The sequence below is a fragment of the Strix aluco genome, chromosome 13 (assembly GCF_031877795.1).
Source record: "Strix aluco isolate bStrAlu1 chromosome 13, bStrAlu1.hap1, whole genome shotgun sequence".
NCBI classification, from domain to species: domain Eukaryota; kingdom Metazoa; phylum Chordata; class Aves; order Strigiformes; family Strigidae; genus Strix; species Strix aluco.
This window is the reverse complement of record NC_133943.1, coordinates 10,083,365-10,103,216: the sequence shown is the minus strand read 5'-3', so window position 1 is coordinate 10,103,216 and position 19,852 is coordinate 10,083,365. Positions and strand designations below refer to the sequence as shown.

Sequence of the window (19,852 nt, the reverse complement as noted above, 5' to 3'; positions counted from 1 at the left end):
TGAAGAGTCCCTGCCTTTTTACCACAAATGGCACAGAGACACTGTAGGAAAGGTTTTGACTCTTCTGAAACAGCAGCATCTAGTCACAATAGGTGATCAGCAATCGTTCAGCTAGACCTGTTCCTCCAGATCACCACAGAATGAAAAGCAGCTTCCTACCAGCCAGCCATCCCACAGACACAGGCCTTTGCTGTGGCGAGCGCCTCAAACAGTGCAGCTGCAGCACAGCAAAAGCCTCAGGCTCAGGGCGAAGGGACAGGAGGCTGGGACCCAGCAGGCTCAGAACAACTGTCGCTGCTTTGAGGTATATTGAGGGCAGCGAGTGTATGGTATTTAGGATGAGGAGTCAAACGCACACAGGGTTGGCTGCCAGCCATGCAGCTCTTGTGCTCCGGTGCGAGCTGGAGCAGCTGGGCTGCAGCTGAGGTTGGCAGAGCTGCCTCCCCCAGGTGCGTCCTGTCCTTCTGTGGGATGCATTCAAGGACAGCGTCCTCCTGGGCACCTCTGTACACATCCTGACCAGCACCGCGCTAACGCAGATGCCTCCCACTCAGCCTCCCCGCTCCCCAGGCCGGGCGGGGGTGAGCCCAGCAAAGCCGCACGCTGCTGGGCCGGGATACAGAAGTGTGCAGCGGGGCCGTGGCTCCCTGCCTTACCCCCTTTGCAGGGCAGGCGGTGCTGGCTGTGCTGGGCCCGCCAGCCCCGCACCACCTCCCAGGCGCCGCTGTCCCTGCGCAGGGGGAAGGCCACCTCCAGGACGTGGCTGCAGCGCCGGATGGTCTCCAGGATCACGCGCACCCAGGGCAGCCCGCCCCGCTGGGCCGCTTCCGCCTCTATCATGGCGGCCGCCCGTCCGTAGAAGGCCTCCACCATGGCCAGCAGCCCGGGGTCGTTGTGGCTGCTCCCCGCCAGGCCGGCCGTGCCCCGGCACCACCCCGGCGCTGCCATGGGGCCCCCCCGGCCCAGCCGCCTCCCTGCTACCCTCAACATGGCTGCCCCCGCCCTGCCGCCCTGGCAGCGGGCAATAAGGGGTGCCCTGGGTGGCTGAGGGCACGCCCTTCAGCAAACGGCTCTCTGATTGGCTGATCCCCGATGGGGTGGCCGTGGGGGGGCGCTGTGGAGCGGGGCATGGGCAGGGTGGGTACTTCAAGATTCTTCTGATTGGCTGATTCTGTGGCCAATGGGAGGTGGGAAGATGATGGGGGCGGGGTCTGCACAGGCAGAAGATGGCCCCAAGGGCCGGGGCCAGCGGAGGGGTGCGGGGGTGCAGGGGGGAGCGGGGCGGTGGGGCTGGGGGACCCTGGGGTGCTCGCCCAGCTCCCGGCGCCTGCGCAGCCCCACGCCGCCATCCCAGCAGTAGGGGCCGTCCCTCCCTGTGCCCCAAGCTAGCCCTGGGGGTGTGTCCCTGCCTGCGCCTGGGGCCCTGCCTGCGCCAGCAGCACCCAGGGCGATGTGCTTGGCCACTGGGCTGCGGTGTCCCGGCCGTGGGGCCCTCCCACCCCGCAGGGCTCGGGCAGGTGAGCCCCAGCCATGGGCCGCGTGTTGGGGCAGCCAGGGTGGAGGGTGCTGGCAGGGATCAGGCCCCTCCCAGCACCTCCGCGCCAAGGTGGCTGGGAAGGCAGAGCTATTTTTAGGGCGCTTGGTGCTTTTGGGTCTGACTTCGCTGCCATCCCAAGGCACCCGCAGTTCTGGGCATGCCGAGGGTCCTTCTGCTGGCGGCACAACTTGTCCTGGGGAGGGAGCCCGGGGGCGGTGTGGGGCACACGGCTACAGGTGGCAATGGCAGCCCGGTGCCCCTGAGCATCCTCTGCTGCTCCCATTTGCCAGCACCCCGTCAGCTCCAGAGCCCAACCGCCCTGCCCGCAGATAACGTGGGCAGCCGTGCATGAAGGTGGCGTGGCCGTGAGCGGCACCAGGAAACCCATCGCCTGCCCACCGGGCAGCCCTGGATGGGACACGTTTCCCAGCCAGACCCTGTCAGCTGCGTTCCATCGCTCCCCGGCACAACCGGGCACCGGCGAGCCGCATGGCGTGGGGCCAAGCCTGGGCCGAGCCGTGTGCCGGGCGCGTGTGTCTGCCTGCACCGGCGTGTGCGGACGCCGGCGGCGTGCTGGCGGCTGTGGGGGAGCCCGGCGCGTTCACGTGGCGCTGCCCGTGCGGGCGTGGGAGGTGGGCCGTGGTGCCGAGGGAGGGGGCTGCCATGCTACCTGTGCCGGCAGCCCCCTCCGCCGAGAGAGAGAATGCGCTTTTCAGGCAGCTGCCTGACTCCTCGCGCGCCGGCAGCGCGGGAGTGCGTTGCCAAGGCAATGGGGACCATCTTACTCATCCTCCTCGCTATTGTTCTCCTGCCAGCCCCGAAGTGCCCGGGTGGGGAGAGGAGGAGGGAGAGGCAGCCGGCTTGGGATGAAGGCTGCCTGTGGGGAGGGGAGGATGCTCCCCACGACCCACCCGCCCCCGGCCAGGGGACGTGTGGGGTGCTGAGATGCCGATGGGGATGGGGATGGGGATGGGGAGAGCAGCTGCCAGCAGAGTGGAGAGCAGCGGGTAGAAGCAAATGGCAGCAGGATGCGACCCCACAGCCCCCCACCCTGTGGCAAAGTCCCAGCCAGGGCATGGGGGACATTTCAGTCCCCTCCTCTGCCAGGACGTGATCCTGCCCGTGGTGTCCCTTGTGCCCCCCAGGGTCTGTGCCCAGCCTGGGGTCTGATCCCACACATGCAGTGTGGGTTATAAACCCAGACCTATGCCCCACACTGTGCTCCCCCCCACTGCAAGCAGGCAACTGGGCCCAGTCAATGCTGCCAGACTGGGACCAGCACACAGGACCATATGGGTGGGGACAAACACCTCGAGGGGGGGACATGCTGATGGGTGCAGCAATGCACCCCCACACCATCCACCCCATTCCCCCATCAGGGTGCCTGGCGGTGACATGGGGGTGCCCTGCTCTGCCCCAGGGTGGGTAAAGCAACGCTTTTTATTTTATTTCCATATCCTGCCTCCCTATTTTTAGCCTTCGGGGTTTTGTTCCAGCCTGGCTGTTTACTGGAAGGAGCATTTCCAACCTCCCTTGTCTCCAAGCAACCAGGTGTGCCAGCTCCCATCACACTGGCCTCACCCTATAGATCTATAGGTCTGGGGGGGCGTGTGTGCTAACGTTAGCCCCAAGATGGGGTTCCGTGTCTTGGGGTTAATGTTAGCACACCCTCCTCCTCGACTCTATAGATCTATAGCTCCTGCCCGGGCGCTGACATCCCTGGGGCAGGGGGGGGGATGCTGATCCTATAGGGTGATGGGGAGCAGCTGGGGGGGGTTTGGGGGGATGCTGGAGGGTTTGGGGGAGATGCAGGGATGCAGGCGAGGCGAGCAGGCCGCCTTCCCCCCTGCAGCGCGAGCGGGAGCGCGTGGGAAGGAGTTAGACAAAGCCTGAGCCCGGGAGCAGAGGCAAGCGCTGCTGGGAGGGAGACGGGGACGTTCTCCCCTCCCCGTCCTCCCCCACCCTTGGGCGAGGGGTACGCGGGAGCCCACCTCCATCCCCGCCGCGGTGGCACGTTGTCCCCGTCCCGCGGGCTGGTTGGGGTGCAGCCCCCCCCCGCCCCGGTGATGCCTGGGAGGGAAGCGGCCATCTCCATCACCAGGTAGGAGGGGGACCGGGCTCTGTGTCACTGTCACCCCCCCGCTCACGGGACTCACGCTAAGGGTTGGGGACCCCCTGACCAGGCCGGTGCCGACCACGTGTCCTGCTGTGCCCGGGTGCACCGGGGGGTGCCGGCGGGACCGTCCCTGGGGGATACGGGGTGGGGATACTGGGGGGTGTCGGGGGGGCTGGGGGGTGATGGGGGGGGCTCCCGGGGCGGTAACAGCGACGACACCGGGAGGGGAGGGGGGTGTGTGTGTGCCGGGACCCCCACGTTCCCCGCGGCCGCCGGCCCTCCCTCGCCTCCCCACCGCTGCCCGGTGGCGCCGGGGCGGGCGGCAGCCGGGGGGGAGCGGCCCGGGGCGCGGTACCGCCCCCACCGCCGCCGCCCCACGCATGCTCGCCGCCGCTGCCGCCGCCGCGACGGAGCTGAGCGGAGCGGGACGGGTCGGGAGGATCCGCTGCCGCCGCCAGGTAACGGCGGCCCCGGGGCGCACGTGGCGGGGCCCGGCCGGGCGCTGCCGTCGCCGCCCGACCCGGTACCGGCACCCCCAGGGCGGGGCGCGGCGGCGCCGCGGGCCCCCGGGACGGGGCGGCGGGGGCGGCCTCCCCCCGGCTGGGGCTGTCGGGGCGGGGGGGGGGGGAGCGGCTTTGTCCGGGGCTCGGCCGGGGAACCGGGGCGTGCACACGCGTGTCCGTGCGTGCGGGTGTGCCCGTGGCCATGTGCTGGCGTGTGCGTGCCTGTGCGTGTGCACACGCGTGTGCCGGGGCTCGCAGCTCCTCCGGGGCAGGGCGCCCACAGCCCCCCCCCGGGACGGAGGGTGCTGGCGGGGCAGGTCGGGGCTGCGGGGCGGCACGGCCCCCCGGGGAACGGGGCGCTGCGTGGGAAGACAGGGACGGGGCGGGGGGGCGGTGTTCTTGCCTCCGGGGCCCCGGCGCTGCTGGGCGGCCGCGGGGGGGTCGGTGCCAGCCTGGTCCCTGCTCCTGCCGCTTCCCTTGGGGGGAACTCGCTCGACTCCAGCCGTGTCTGCTCGGCTCTGCCCTTCCCGGGACCCACGAGTGGCCGTGGCCGGAGGCGTGGAGTGCCCTACTCCGTGTGCTCCCAGCTCCGGGGGGACTCGCTGGCACTGGCAGAGCTGGGGGGGCTCCCGGAGAGTTGGGGGCTTCCCGCCGTGCTCCTGCCGCAGGGCTGCCCCGCGGCGCCGGGGAGGGTTTGGGGCCGATTGGGTGACACGAACCTGTGTCCCCCCACCCCGTGTCGGGGTGCCTGCCCGCAGCCAGCTCTGCCCAGCGTGGCCGGCAGCTCGGTGCACCCTCGACGTGGGGTGTAGGCACTGAGCTGGGGGTTCCCGTGGCTGGGGAACACGCATCACTCCCAGCTCTGGGGATGCTGATCCCAGTTTGTGAAGGGAAGGGCTCGGGCTGCCCTGCAGCCACCCCTCGGCCCCCGGGCCTGGCTTGCTGTCACCCCATGCTGTGCCCAGCTCCCCACTGGCAGGCGGGGGGTGCTGAGCCCCCCCAGGCTCCCTGCCTGGTGCCGGGGACCATGCCCCAGCTGCTGCTCTCCCCGCAGGGGTGCCTGCGCCACGTCCCCCCGCTCCGGCAGCTGCAGCAGCTCCTGGATCTCGCTCCCGGTCGGGCCGCGCCGGGGGAAGGCTGGCTTTTACGGTAGGTGGCCGGCACCGTTCCTCCCTTCCCGTGGGGCTGGGCACCGGGTGCTGCCACGCAGGCTGCACCGGGGCCAGTGGGTGCTCTGGACAGCTGCCCAACCTGTTGTCATGGGTGGTGTGAAGAAAAACAGTTGGCAACTGACAGGGGCTGGGGATCCATGTGCTGCTCCCCTCTCACTGTCCCATCCTCTCTCTTGCAGACCCACGGCAGGACTAGCATGGGAGAAGCCTTTCCCGGGCATGGGCAGTGCTAAGGAGCCCGAGGGGCTGCAGCTGCTGAGCCGCCAGGCCGGGGCCGAGGACGCCTGCGAGCCCGGCGCCAGCTCTCCCGGCTGCCTGCCGGCTGGCGAGTGCCTGCCCGGCTCTGGCTGTGCCGCAGGGGACCGTGCCATGAGGACCTGCTGCGTGGCTGAGCCGGAGAGCCAGGCCACCACGGCCAGCCCAGTGGCGGAGAAGAAGGTGCCATCGTCAACAGGACCGTCTCCCAGCACGCTTCTCCCGGACGCCAGCGTGGAGCCAAGTGTGGCGGCAGCGATGGGGAGCTGCGGGGGACCAGGTGGCACTGCCTCTGCCTGTGGTCTTGCAGGGATGGGGGTCCCCGGTACCCAGATGGAGAACATGTCCCCTGTGCCCCCCCTGCCTGAGCCCTGCCTCAAGGCGCCCAGCAAGGACGTGGGGAGCACGCCGGCTCCTGCCAAACATGTGGTGTTCGTGGAGCCTGCCGTGGGCGCCGGAGCAGCTGAGCTTCCAAGCCAGGAGCAGCCCCAGGGTGGCACAGGGACATCCCTGGGTGCTGCACCCCAGCCGAGGGGTGGTGAGGCTCCCATGCACCCCCAGGGGGGCACAGCGGACCCTCCTGGCACCGGCACTGTGGGGAGCGGGAGCCGAGGCGAGGCAGGGCTGAGCCCCACCACCCTGGGCCAGGGCAGAGCCGAGGGGAGCCCAGCCCAGGGTGCGGATGCCGGGAGCAGCCAGCAGCCCCGGACAGCCAAGCTGCTCTGCGAGTCCTACTCCTTCGAGGTGACCCCACCACAGGATGCCGGGACACAGGACATGGGGACGCAAGTGGACAGCCGAGCGTCCCTGGTGTCGGTGGCCTTGAGCCCCATGAGCCCCCTGGGCGGGGCTGCTGCCTTCACCTTCCCCAAGAGAGAGCCAGGCTCTGCTGCTCCCCCACGCCCAGAGCCCTCCAAGAAGGACGCAGAGATGCAGGTGTCCATGCCCGTGGAGACCCGCTCAGTGGCCACCGGGCCCATGACACCAGTGGCCAAGTCCCCGCAGGCCTCGTACCCCGAGGTGCACGTGAAAGGGACGGTGGTGGAGGAGGCTCCGGAGCCCATCCGGGAGGTGAGCTGGGACGAGAAGGGGATGACGTGGGAGGTGTATGGGGCCTCCATGGAGGTGGAGGTGCTGGGCATGGCCATCCAGAAGCACCTGGAGAAGCAGATCGAGGAGCACGGGCGGCAGGTGGTGATGACCCCCCAGAGCACCCGCACCGGCTCCATCAAGGGAGCCCCCCGCAAAGGCGAGGCCAAGAGGCAGCCCAGCATCTTTCGGGCTCTGCTGCAAAACGTCCGGCGGCCCCGGTGCTGCTCCCGCGCCGGCCCCGCCACGGAGTGAGCTGCTGCTCGCACCGGTGGGGTGGGGGTGCCACAGGGCTTCTCGGGGGAAGCGCGGAGGGATCCCTGCCCCGGCGTCCTGAGATGCCCGCTGCCAGCGTGTGGGGCTCCGGGGGCTGGGGCAGGAGGTGATGGAGCACTGCACGCTGGGGCAAGGCATCTCCTTCACCGGGGGTCCCCCCGCCAGCCCGGGGTCCCCCCACCAGCCTAGCCCCATGGAGGTGCCCTGGGACATGAGGCTGGTGCCCCATCTCTGGGCTTGGTGGGTTTTTTCAGCATGAGGAAGCACGTGGCTCCTTCCAGCCTGAGGCATCTCCTGCCTGTGGGCACAGGGTGTGGAGATGGCTCAGGGTGGGCATGGGCAGGTCACTGCTGGCTCCCCCGAGCTCTGGCCTCGCTTGCACCCCAGGCAGCAGCGTCGCTCCCCGTGCTGGAGAGACACTGGTGCGTCGCTGTGACACTGCTTCCCCTGCCCAGGGCTCAGCCATGCTCTGAGCAGCCCACAGCCGTGCACGCGTGGGTCCCCGTGGCTACCCGGGGCAGGAGTGTTCAGCCCAGCCCACCACAGCTCTGTCCTGTGCCCCACTGCCATGGGGGCCCCAGAGCTCAGAGGATGTGGCCATGTGGGGCACCAGGACAGATTTCAAATGGGAGAGATGGGAGAGCCGCTCCTCCCCATCACTGTGGCTGGAAGTGCTTGGGGAGTCTGTCCCCATGGCCCCCAGCTCCCCCTGCCTGGGGACCTGCCATCAGAGCCCAGGGCACATCCTCGCCATGGCTGGTGGTGGGGATGAAGCCTGTCCTGCCGCCGGGCCCGTCCAGCCACCCCGGTGCCGGAGAGGCCCCACGTGCTGCTCTCTACATCTCTCTGGCCCCGATGGCTGCTCTCTTCTGATGGCAGCTGGGGATGTGATGGCTGCAAAGCGCTGCCACTTTTTACAGCTGGGGTTTTACAGGATGGGGGGGAGGGGGGCTTTTATTGAACCGTGTTTGCATTTTTGGAGCTTTTTAAAAGACACTTTCAGCCGTGCGCGTCCTGTCTGGATCCACCTGCTCCCCGGTGGCCTGCGGGGCCATGACCCTCTTTTCAAACACTTTTCCTGCGTTGCCTGCGCCCCGCCGGGCTGAAGAGCGTTGGGACTGAAGGGTTGGTGTGCAGGGGGTTGAGCATCCCCGCGCTGGATGAGCATCCCTGTGCCGGCAGCACCGCGGTGTCCTGCTGAGACGTGGGTCCTGGCCCCTCCAGCCTGGCCCTGTGCAGAGGACCAGCCCCGCAGGGCCGCAGCGAGGGGGGCCCAGGCCTGTGCCCAGCGCCTGATGGGCAGGAGGCTGCAAATGGGGGGTGCTTGGGGAGCTGTCCCATCCCCTCAGGGCTTGAGGGACCGGGGGCATCAGTGCAGCCGCTTCCCCTCTTTAAGGGGCAAGTCTTGGCCCCCCCCAAGCCCCCATTGTACATCCTGGGTTTGTTTTTTGCCCTGTGGGGCTGTCTCTTGCCTCTGGAGGGGGGGTGGGCTGCGAAGGGCTTGCTGAAGCATCAGCTGGCAGCGGCCAGTGCCCGCCCTGTGCCGTGGCGCTCACCGGGAGCCGGCTCTGCTCAGTGCCTTGGGCTACAGGAGCCGTGCCACCACCACTCGGGGAAGACCAGGAGCCCTGGGGCATCCACCTGCCACCCTACCCCCGGCCGTCCCCCACCTCCAGCCCCACGCTGCCGAGCTGCGAGCTGCGGCACACCGGCGCTGCGGCTTCATCACCTACATCTTTTTTTCATCTTCATTTCTTTTTTTGGGGGTGGGAGGGAGGAGGGGGGCGGGAGGACCAACCTGTCAACGTGGATGTTGGGTAATAAAACCTTGCACAAACCTCTGCGCAGGGCTGCCTTCACCTCCCTCCCACAGGGCTGAGTGGGGCCAGGGGACAGTGGGGCAGCCTAGGGAAGGGGTCCCAGGGATGAGAAGCCAGGCCAAGCCCTTTGGTGGCACTCACCTCCCCTCTGGCACCAGCCTGGACTAAAACCAGCACCTCATGCTGGGTGAGATGACCCCAAGCTGACTGAGCCCCCTGGGCAGGCAGGCTGATGGCCACAGGACACTGTGACCCCCATGGGACAGGTTTATTGTCAACCTCTGAACTCAACATCAGCAAAGCAGCTGCCCGAGTCCCGCTCTGGCCCCGCTGCACCCCGTGCGCCTGCTCACAAGTCTGTGGTGGTGAAGGTGGTGTTGATGTACACTGTTTTGTTGGGTTCCTTCATGTTCAGGGCGGCCACCAGCACCTCCTCATTGTTGGAGTCTGTGAGCTGCATGTCGTCCTGCTGCAGGAGGAGAGTGTGGTCAGAGGGGATGGGGACAGAGATAGGGAACAGGGACACTCCTGTCCTTCCTGGGAGCTGGGGGCTGTCAGGGGATGGAGAGGAAGGGACGTGAGGGGTCCAGGAGCCTGGGGACCACAGCAGAGAGGAGGGGACGTGGGGTGTGGTGGCAGGACTCCCTACTGGGCACTAGCAGCTCTTTGCACACTCACCTTGGCCTTGAGGTTGTTGTCCCAGGGTGCGTTTACTGTGTTTTCATCCAGGGAATTCATGCTGTGGAGAGTGGGGGGGTAGAAGGGGGCTCAGGCACTGACAGAGTGGGGACGCAGGGTGACAGCCCCATGGCCTTCGGGACCTGCCCACAGGGCTCACCTGGCCACGGAGATGGAGTCCTCGTGGAAGCCCAGGTCATGGGAGGGAGTGAGCGAGAGGTTCAGCATGGGGTTGGCCCTGGCCAGGGATGGGTGGCAGGTGAGCAACTGTCCCGTGGGGCTGCAGGGTCAGCCCAGGGCAGCCGTGTCCCCCAGGCAGGAGGGGTGTGACAGCGAGCCCCACAGCCCTGGGGTGTGGGGACATGCCTGGGCTCTCCCCTCCTGCCACAGGGAGCCCCCCACTCACCCCTCTGCATTGTACTGGTTAGTCCCAGGGATGCCAGCTCCCTGCTGTGCCATGGCAGGGCTGAACGTCGTGGCCACCTTCAGAGCCTTCATCGCACTCAGCTTCCTCTTGTAGCTGCAACACCCAGGGATGGGGCGGGTGAGAGGGGCAGGGGGGAACTGGCTGTGGGATGGGGTGGGCAGGAGTGGGATGGAGGGTAAGGATGGGTCTGGTGGTGCTGGTGAGGATGGGGGTGGTGGGGGGAGGCAGGAGGGGGTGCGGTACCTCTTGGTGGTAAGAACCAAGACCAGGGTCATGATGAGGATGAAGACAAGCAGGAACGCCGCCAGCCCTGCGATGATGCCGATCAGCTCCGTCTCCTTCGTGGGCTTTGCCACCTCCCCGGGGCCCTGGTACAGAGCAGGGGTGAGGGCACAGCCCTGGCCGGCAGAATTCCCCCAGCCCCACATGGGGCTGGTGGCCTCTCGCAGCCCCTTGCCCGGCCCCACTCACGATGACGGCCAGGCCCAGGTTCACCAGCTCAGCCAGGACCAGCGGGTTGGACTGTATGAGCCTGCCAAGGAAAGCGGAGGGGTGAGCGGCTGGGCCAGTCTGGGCACGTGGCAGTGCCCATGCGTGGCCACCGCCCCGGCACGCACACGCTCAGCTGGTTGACGTCCAGGGCAGTGCCGTTGCTGTAGACAAAGTACGCCTCCATCACCGACTTGGCTTTCACCCTGTGGGATCAGAGAGATGGGGTGAGCAGGGTACAGGGCATGGTGTCCTGCCCCAGGGTGACCCCCTTCCAATGCCACTGCAATGTCCCCTTCCCCACCACCTGCGTGGCCCCACTCACCGGGAAGCACGGGTGTCCTCCATGCTCCGGATGGCCGCCACGTAGACCCCTGCCTTGGTCGCGGTGGTCAGGGCCCTAGGAACAGGAGGGAGGGAGGCTGGGCTGGGTGTGCTGCCGCTCTGCACGGGAAGCAGCTGGACCCCCTGCAGCCCCTGGCTCCAGTGGGGACCTGCCTGCCTCTGTCCCCTTCATGGTCTGTGAAGCTGGGAGACACGGTTGGTGGGTCCTGGCCTGCATGCTCGTGTCCCTCACTGCACAGCCATGCACCCCCCCTCCCCAGCCCAGCACCCCTTACGCTTTGATGCTTTCAGAATTACTCTGGACTTCATCCACCGCTGTGACAAACTGGAGGCGAACGCGGTAGCTCTGATCAACTGCAAAGATCTGCATGGGGAGAGCAGGGGTGGGTGGGGCTGGGCAGGGCACAGGGTGTCCCCGGATGGGGGCACAGGAGTGACACTCACGTTCAGCACGGTCTGTGCTGTGTGCACTGGTGCCTCGCCGTCCCGAGCCTCCACCGTCACCTGGTACTCGCCCTTCAGTGAGCCATCGAGGTTGCTGGCCACCCTGTGAGGACGGGGACATCAGCAATGCCATGGGACATCCCCAGGAGCGCATCACCATCCCCCAAGCTTCACCCTGCCTGCATGCCCAGGACAGGACCCCAGGATGGCTTTGACCCTTGCCAGCCTGTGCTGGCCCTGCCTGCAACTCTGCCTTGCAGCAGGCAGGAGCTGAGCCACGTTCCCCCAGCCCTGGCCCAAACCCATGGCCTCACTGGATGCTCCCGACGTAGCTGTTCTGCTCAGGTGTTGTCACCACCTTGAAGAGATTCTCAAAGGGCCGGCTGACCCCGTTGTCCTCCACAAGCACCACACTGATGATGAAGAAGGTGATGGTTCCCTTCAGCCCTGAGTCAGCATCCGTGGCCTGCAGGGACAAAGCGTGGCAGAGCGTGGATGGGAACAGGCACTGCCTGCCCACGGCGGGGACGGGAGAGCCTGGCTCCTCAGGCTGACAGACGCATGCACACAGCTCCTCACCTTCACGGTAGCCACTTGCAGGTCCACAGGAGAGATTTCGGGGACAACCACTGCCGGGGACAGACAGACAGACAACACGGTAATGCTGATGTGCAGCCAGACTTGCTGCAGACCTCATAGCCGTACAGCCCTGGGGCTCAGCAGAGCTCCAAGCATCCCCCTGCTTGCCCTCGGCCCCACAGCCTTCATGGGAAGCATCGAGTAACCCCAGCCTGGTCCCTGCACCTCTCACAGCCCTGCCCTGGCTGGGGGAAGGTCCCCACCACCAGGGAGCATGGCAGAGCATGTGTGGGTGCAGAGAGCAGCCCAGAGGATGCACCAGGCCTGGCTGCTCACCAAAGGTCTCTGAGATGGGCAGAAAGACGGGCATGTTGTCGTTCACATCGGTGATGAGGATCCTCAGGGTTTCTACAAATGCCCCAAAAGCAGAGCTCTGGTCACCAACAGAGCAGCCCTGCAGCATCCTCCTCTGTTTCCCCTGGGAGTCCTGTCCTCCCAGCACGCTCAGGTCCCTGTGGCAGGGACCAAAAGAGCTGGGGACACCCTCCCTCTATCACCAAACCACCTGGCTCCTGTCCTGCTCCCCACAGCTCCTCCTGGGAGGTGGGAGAGGCAGGTCCCACCTCCCCCTGTGCCCGGTGGCAGTGGAAGGAGCAGGGAGTGGGTGCCATACCATTCTGGCTGTAGCGGTTGCCCTTCTCGGTGTACAGGTCTTCAGCCCGCAGCGTGAGCACCACCCTGTCACACAGCTCGTAGTCAATGTCCGAGCTGTTCACCAGCACTGAGCCATTGGGTGCCAGCATGAACCAGTCCCAGCACACCTCCCCGGCGCTGCTCGCCCCCTTGAAGCAGGCGACCGCCAGCTCCTCAAAGACCAGCGAGTGGTTGGTGTCTGGGTCGGAAGCAGCCAGCGTGCGGACCAGACCCTGCTGTGTGCCATTCTCGCTCACATGCACGTCCTGCAGTGAATCGGGCAGGATGGTGGGGGGCTCGTCATTGATGTCTAGGATGTGGACCACCACCGAGACATTGGCAGTGTCCCCCACGTTGTCTGCGGCCGTGTTCTCCGCCAGCACCACCAAGGAGAAGAACTTCTGCTGCAGGCTGTCATAGTCCAGGGACATGTCGGGGTCCATGGACAGCTGACCACTGTAGTACCCTGTCCCCAGGTAGGATGAGCGGATCAAGAAGTTGCTGGAGCCACTGCCCCTCTGAAGTAGGAAGGAAATGCGGGAATTGATCTCTGTCCGGTCGGCATCTGTGGCCTCCACCTCACCCACAAAGGACCCTGCAGGTGGAGACAGACACTCAGTAGCCAGTGGGTAGTGACTCCAGGACACCGCTGGTCCCACGAGCCTGACCACGCAACATCTACCTGGAGAGTCTTCAAAGACTGAGAACTCATAGGACTGGTTGAGGAACATGGGTGCATTGTCGTTCACATCCTGCAGGAGACAAAGCCCATGGTTGGAGTTGCTCCAGAAAATGGGGTGCCCCACAGCAGGCTGGGGACAGGAGCATGGACACCTGCCTGCCCGCAGGCAGGAGACACAGAAGCCCTCTCCTGCCTGCCTGCATCAACTATTCCCTCTGCCCCCACAGAGAGCCTGGGGACACGGTGCCCCTGCCACGGCCAGGGATGCCATGTCCCCTCCCTGCCCATCCATCCCAGCTCCAAGTCCTGGATGGCCCCAGCATGTCCCTGCTGGTGCCCAGGGCTCACCCCCACAGTGATGGTGACGTTCACCAAGGTGCTGAGCTGTGGCACGCCGTGGTCGTACACCTCCACCGTCACCACAATCTGCCCCCGCTCATCTTCCAAGGCCTCACGGTCCAGCGGCTCCTTGCTGCGCACCTCACCGGTGGCTGCGTTGATGGTGAAGTTGTCGCTGAATGGTCCTGGCAAGATCTTGAAGCCCAATTTGCTGTTGCGGTTGCCAGGCTCATCGTTGTCGATGGCCTGAAAAGGTCAGGGGTTGGAATGGTGTTGTCTGGCACCTCGGGGACAGTCCCTGCTCCTCTCCAACAGCCTCCCGTCATCCCCTCTGCCTCTGTCAGTGCATACCTGGATCTGTGTTCTGATGTTCTGCCCCTCTTCCACTGAGATGAAGTAGGAGCCAGTGATGATGGGCGCCATGTCGTTGTCATCCAGCACGGTGATCTCCAGCACCGTGGTGCCCACCAGGTTGCCCCCATCCTTGGCCTGGAGGTTGGCATAGTAGATGGAGCGAGTCTCCCGGTCCAGTAAGCTCCCATTCTGCACCAGCACTGCCCCGGTCGTGGCGTTCACCGTGAAGATTTTACGGCTACGGCACACACAGAGCAGTCACCAGGGCTCAGGCCTGGAGCCCCCTCGCCAGGACAATGTCCCGGTTGTGGCTGACTGCACCCCTACGTACATGCTCTCCGGGAGCAGCTGGTAGGTGATCTGTCCCAGGGCACCGCTGTCCGGATCGTAGGCCTAAAAGAGAGGAGGAAGCATCTGGTCAACCTGCTTCAGCCCCCAGAGCAGTGATGAGTCTGGGGCACCAGCCACTGGCAGTGAGCACCCCAAGACCATGGCCATGATGGGGATGGGGTCCCACACCCTGTGTGCCCGCTGGCACCACCTCCTTCCTGTGTGCATGGAGAGACCAGTGCCCTCAACGTGAGCTGCACCAGCAGTGCCAGGCATGGCCAGCACCCTGCTTGGGGGACATCAGCTGTGCCCGCCCCCTGCCCAGCGCCTGACCGTGATGTTTGAGGAGATGATGGTGCCAGCAGGGCTGTTCTCCATCACACTCAGGTTGTAGGTGCTCCGGGGGAACTCAGGGATGTGGTCGTTACTGTCAATGAGGTCAATGGTCACGGTGGCCGTGGAGCAGCAGTCTGTGGGGTTCCCCATGTCATTAGCAATGATCTGCAGCACAGAGAAGAGACACTGTCTCACATGGGTCCTCAAACATGAGAAAGAGACCTGTCACACTCCAGCTCAGCTCCCCTGCACCAAACAAGTTGCCAGGGCAGAGCCATGTTCTGCTTTGGCTTTTGAACCCTGCAGGAGAAGGGCTGTGTCCCCCTTCTCCCCACAGCGAGGCAGCCCTATGGATCCCACCTGCACCACCATGACATGGCTTATCTCGTAGTCCACAGCAGATGGGTTTTGCACCAGGAGCTGGACTTCCCCTGTGCCCACAATCTCTGGGGGGGAGACAGTGAAGGCGGTGGCATTCGGACCCTGCAGGTACAGCTCGTAATTGCTGTTGATGCTCTGCTGGGGAGAGACATGCAGGAGTGAGAGTGGGTGGTGCAGCCAGGACAGACACCTGCACCCTGGCCCAGTGCCCTGGACGGGCTCCCACCTTATCTGGGTCGTGGGCAACGATGTTGAGGTTGGACACAGGCAGTCTGGAGGAGGAGTGCTCTATGATGCTGCCCCTGAAGTTGTTCTGGGCACCAGTGGAGAAGTTGCAGCTGGGGAGGGAGCAGTGGTAGAACTTGGGCTTGTTGTCGTTGACATCGGTTACCACGACTTTTACCAGGGTGCTGGCCTGGGCCACCTTGTTGTGGATATCCAGGTTCTTCTCACGTGCCTGGGCAGGAGGAGAGAGTGGGTTGGAGGGCCCAGGGAGAGGAAGAGAATGGAGTTCCCTTTGATGCCTCCTACTCACTGTGACTTCCAGCAGCACCTCCTCGCTTGGCAGCTGCTCACGGTCCAGGGGCCCGCTCACAGTGATGACGCCCATCATGGCATTGATAGCAAAGGGGACGCTGGCATCTAGGGCGAGGGGAAAGCAGGAATCAGTTGCAGCCACTGGGAAATGTGAGCCTGGCCCTCTCTCTGCCAGCGCGGCAGGCTGGCAGCACCTGGGAGCCCAGAACCAGTCCCTGTGGTGCCCCTTGCTGCCTGATCATTCCCCCTGCCTATCCCACCCTGCCACTGCTCATGCCCTGCCCATCCCGCCCTGCCCCATCACTCACTGGTGATGTTGTAGAAGATTTTGTCATTCACCCCTGTGTCTCTGTCCATGGCGGTGACGGTCAACACAGTGGTGCCCTGTGGGGACATGGCCATCACGGCAGGGACCTGTGATGTCTCCAGCTGCCCCCATGCCTGGTGACCCAGAAACCCCAGGCCATCAGAGCCCCCAGGGAGGGCCAGGGGTAGGAACATGCCACTGGGGCAGGTGGGCTCCTTACCAAGGCGCAGTTCTCAGGCACAGAGCCAGAGTAGGGCTCACTGAGGAACCGTGGGTCCAGGTTGGGCTGGTCCTCGATGGTCAGGGACAGGTAGGTTGAGGTCTCATGGAAGGTCAACACGTTGTGCAGCATCCCCCCGCCGTCCTGGGGAGCAGAGTGCCCATTAGTCCCATGGCACCTCTACCTGGCAGCCCTGCACACCCAGCTTGGCTCGCCCCCACCTTGGCGAGGATCTTGATCTGGTAGAAGGTGTTCTTGGCATAGTCCAGTGAGCCATTGAGCACCACGTTCCCGTTGGCCAGGATGTAGAAGAGCCAATGATTCTCCGTGTTGTCTGGGATCACCTGAGCAGGGGACATCACCCTGTGTCACCAAGGCAGAGGTGCCCCCGTAGAGATGGGAGCTCAACCCCCATCCTTCTGCCAGGCTTGGCCCACGGGCCATGGGGAACCCCTACCACCTGGCTTGTCCCCAGCTTGCAACCGTTCAGCACCTTGCACCCACTGCCCAGCGGGTGCAGAGCCAGCCCTCCTGACCCAACACCTACCCCTGCTCCCCCAGAGCCATGGGGCTGCCCCTGGCCAGGTACCCCAGCACATTCTGTCCCACGGGGGTGGCTCAGGGGTGGGTTTCAGGTATGGCATGCCCCACTCTGCAATGCACTGTGCTCACCTCCTCGATGCTGTAGGTGACTTTGGAGGCGTTCCCGGTGTCACTGTCGTTGGCAAACACGGTGAAGATGACACTGCCGATTTTTGTGGTCTGGGCACACGGGGAGGGGGTGGTGGCATCACCCGGGAGAGCAGGGGTGGTGGTGCTGGGCCTGGCCCCTGCCACCTCTGCTCTGGGGTGCTCTAGCCCCGCAGGGCTCCAGGGGCTGCCCAGTGCGATGGGCCAAGCAGGGATGAGCTGCTGCCCTTGTTTACGCTGGGCAGAGGCTGGATCCCTCCTGACACCCTCCCCAGGGCTCCCTGGGGGCAGAGACCACACCCCAGCTCTGGGGCTGCTCAAAGAGGGTCGAGCTCAGCCCCACACCCCATCTGCACCCTGATCCGGCCTCACCCTGGCCTGGGCTGAGGGGCAGCTCGGGCACTCCCTGATCAGAAACTCACGGCAGGGGCAGAGTCCCAGCCATGCCCCAGTGCCTCAGACTGGCAGAGAGGCACTGGCCGGGAACTGCCCCAGCACAGAGCGCTCCCGAGTCAGTCGGCTGCACCATCGCCCCACGCCCAGACACACCGTCACTGCACACCCAGGCGTGGGGTCACTCCGTTCCCAGCACACTGTTTTCCTGCTGCTGGCACACCCATACCACAGGAGCCACCCAGCACCCCTGTCCTGCTGCCTGGGGGAGCCGGGGAGGCCCAGGGAGATACCTCAGGGATGGAGGCTTTATACGTCAGGTTCTGGAAGACTGGGGCGTTGTCATTACGGTCCTCCACGATGATTGTGAGTTTTCTGGAGACCTATCGGGTGTCAGGGAGGGTGCAGGATGGGTGTGGGGGATGGTGCCTGGCAGAGCTGGGTGCAGTTTCAGCACCCCGTGCCCGCCCTGGCTCTGAAGCCAGCCAGCACCACCCACCCCTGGGCGAAGTCCACCTCCAGCCCCCTTCCCCACCAAGCCTCATCCACGGCCCCACTGAGACCCTGCTCCCCTCCCTGTCCCCGTCACCCGCTGCAGGCACCCAGCCCGTGCCCTGGCACTCACTGCATCGTTCATCCCATCGAACACTCCGACGGTGATGGTGAGCCTGGCCTGGAGCTGGGGGGACACAAAGCAGGGGTGGGTCTGGGCCAGGCAGAGCTCGATCCTTGGATGGCTGAGCCCCAACACCCTCCCAGCCACCAGCCCTGCGGGGGATGGTTCTCCCAGACAACTCTCTCACCCGGAGCTGGGCTTCGGGACCAGGGAGTGACCCCCAGTACCGCCATGAGCAGCTCTCCCACCGGACTCACAGCTCTGCCCTCCATCCCCGTCACCCCAGACCCCCCAGCTCGGGCAGGGACATCTGTCGTGGTCTCTGCCCTCACCTCGCGGTCCAGGGAGTTCCTCAGCGTCACGTTGCCCGTCTGGGCATTGACAGAGAAGTAGAAGGCCTCTGGCCCGCTGATGCTGTAGGTGAGCGGGTCCCCGTCTATGTCAATAGCCTTCAGCTGGAAAGCATACTGGCCTGGGGGCACAGGCAGTGTCAGCCTCTGCCCAAGGACCCCCCCGCCCGCTCCTCCTGCACCCCGGGGCCTCCCCGAGACTGTCCCACTCACCCAACTCCAGGTCCTCAGGCACATAGACGATGGTCATGTTGAAGAAGGGGGCTGTGTTGCCTGAAACTACAAGGACGAGCTGTGCTGAGCACCACTTCTGTACTGGGCTCTGCCTGCACCCTGCACCCCTAGCAGCACCCACCAAGCTCCAGCCCCAGCTCCCAGCCATGGATTGGGTCTCCAGAGGAGGCAGGGGAACCCACCACCCCCCCCACATCCCACCTCCAGCCCACGCTTGTCCTCCAGCTGCAGCACCCGTGCTGGCTGCTATCCCCACCGCCCAGCCCCCTGCCCGCTCTGCCTTGCCCCAGGGCAGCAAGGTTGCCGTTGGGTCTCCATGGTGCCAGCAGGGTGGGCAGCTGTTTTGGGGGTTCCAGCTGCCCTCAGGGAATTTGGAATGAGTGTTGGGGGGGCTGAAAGCACATCCAATGCCTCCTGCCCACTCTTGCCAGCTGCGGAGCAAAGTCCTCACCTGTCACCAGGAGGAAGGGGAGCAGCAGCAACGAGTGCCATGCCATCCTGCCAGCGAGCCTGTGGGCACACACCAGAGAACAAGCACCTGGGGCTGACGGCTGCCTACTCCCACCAGCCACCCCAAATCCCTCCTGGGAAACAGCCACCGGGGCAGGAAGGACTTTGGTGGGGACAGTCCCCTCTCTTGAGCCAGGCTGGTGAGTAAGAACCAGGCTCCATTCTACACCCCTGGGCACAAGCTTCTGGGGGACATGACATGGGGGGACAGGATTGGCCTCCAAGTGCTGGAGACCATGGGGGTGCTTGGGGACCCCAGGAGCCTCTCCTGGGTATGGCTCCATCGCTTGGTTCAACGGAGCCACCCCAAGCAGCACTTGGAGCCCAAGAGCAATCCGTGACACCACCATAGTGTCCCCCTCCTTGTGCCACAGCCTGTGGGCAGCCCCACAGCCGACAGACATCCCCGCCTCCCCCCACGATGGACCACAACGCCCATGGGGGGTTGTGGCAGGGGCCGACATCCCTTACCTGTGGCTGCGTCACTGGGGATGCTGCCGGGCGGGCTGGTCTGCGCTCACACCCTGACACCACCAGAGACCTTTGCCTCCTGCAGTAAACAAGTCCATCAATTATTAACTGTAATTAAGGGGTGAGGAATCCCTCTCTCATCTTCCTTATTCCTTGTTCTCAGCCCCCAGTTTCCACCCAGTCCAGCCCCACAGTCCCCAAACCCAGCCCCCCAGGTTCCCACACCGGGTGCCATCCCCCAAGATTCAGCCACCCCAACCTGCAGCCATGGGACTGAGGCCCCCAGGAGGGATGCAGTGCCTGTGGCGATGCAGAGGGATCCTGAAACACCCCACAGGACCGGAGAGGGGATGGGGAAATGCCCCACATCCCCTGGGCTGGGGACACCGGGGTCCCACCAGGACAGGGGGAGGGCACCAACCCAGTGTTGTGGCTACTGGGGCAGGTTCCTGGGGCCCTCTGCACCCCCTTGCCACCCGCTCCCCTCCACGGGAGCTCAGCCCAGCCTTCCTGACCTACTTTGGTCCCACTGGGGACAAGGGCAGATTGTGCAGCTCCGCTCAGGCAGAAGAGGGCTGGGAGGTGGTGGTGGGGGGGCTCTGCCAGTCCTGGCCTGTGGGACCCCTGCGTCTGTGGCCCTGGGCCCCTTCACCCCTATTCCCTGGGGAACCCGTGTGGT

At 65.4% G+C, this 19,852-nt stretch overlaps 2 protein-coding genes across 2 annotated transcripts; one reads left to right on the top strand and one right to left on the bottom strand.

Annotated features, from left to right (window-relative positions):
• Window positions 1-2,554: 2,554 nt before the first annotated feature.
• On the top strand, window positions 2,555-8,856 carry GPRIN1 (G protein regulated inducer of neurite outgrowth 1). Its single transcript, XM_074838357.1, has 5 exons — window positions 2,555-2,683; window positions 3,034-3,133; window positions 3,511-3,638; window positions 5,211-5,305; window positions 5,508-8,856. Exons 1-5 carry the CDS (start codon window positions 2,555-2,557, stop codon window positions 6,925-6,927), a joined length of 1,872 nt encoding a protein of 623 aa, XP_074694458.1. The 3' UTR covers window positions 6,928-8,856.
• Window positions 8,857-9,012: 156 nt separating this feature from the next.
• On the bottom strand, window positions 9,013-19,590 carry CDHR2 (cadherin related family member 2). Its single transcript, XM_074838327.1, has 33 exons — window positions 19,433-19,590; window positions 19,174-19,252; window positions 18,644-18,702; window positions 18,172-18,237; window positions 17,941-18,080; window positions 17,618-17,671; window positions 17,286-17,375; window positions 16,582-16,671; window positions 16,131-16,253; window positions 15,910-16,053; window positions 15,691-15,766; window positions 15,381-15,487; window positions 15,072-15,302; window positions 14,825-14,980; window positions 14,462-14,629; window positions 14,130-14,191; window positions 13,796-14,036; window positions 13,454-13,690; window positions 13,106-13,175; window positions 12,404-13,018; window positions 12,067-12,138; window positions 11,731-11,780; window positions 11,466-11,617; window positions 11,152-11,254; window positions 10,983-11,071; window positions 10,688-10,762; window positions 10,491-10,568; window positions 10,345-10,405; window positions 10,117-10,241; window positions 9,853-9,966; window positions 9,607-9,684; window positions 9,447-9,507; window positions 9,013-9,237 (listed from the first exon to the last, which is right to left on the bottom strand). The coding sequence occupies exons 3-33, from the start codon at window positions 18,687-18,689 to the stop codon at window positions 9,118-9,120; spliced, it is 3,894 nt and encodes a 1,297-aa protein (XP_074694428.1). The 5' UTR covers window positions 18,690-18,702; window positions 19,174-19,252; window positions 19,433-19,590; the 3' UTR covers window positions 9,013-9,117.
• Window positions 19,591-19,852: the final 262 nt, after the last annotated feature.

Coding starts and splice junctions, on each gene's coding strand:
- GPRIN1 (XM_074838357.1), top strand. CDS start 2,555: ATGGCAGCAGGATGCGACCCCACAGCCCCCCACCCTGTGGCAAAGTCC. Junction 2,684..3,033: donor TGTCCCTTGTGCCCCCCAGG/GTCTGTGCCCAG, acceptor GTTTTGTTCCAG/CCTGGCTGTTTACTGGAAGG. Junction 3,639..5,210: donor GCGGCCATCTCCATCACCAG/GTAGGAGGGGGA, acceptor CTCTCCCCGCAG/GGGTGCCTGCGCCACGTCCC.
- CDHR2 (XM_074838327.1), bottom strand. CDS start 18,689: ATGGCATGGCACTCGTTGCTGCTGCTCCCCTTCCTCCTGGTGACAG. Junction 15,488..15,690: donor AATCTTCTACAACATCACCA/GTGAGTGATGGG, acceptor CCCTCGCCCTAG/ATGCCAGCGTCCCCTTTGCT. Junction 9,685..9,852: donor AACCAGTACAATGCAGAGGG/GTGAGTGGGGGG, acceptor ATCCCTGGCCAG/GGCCAACCCCATGCTGAACC.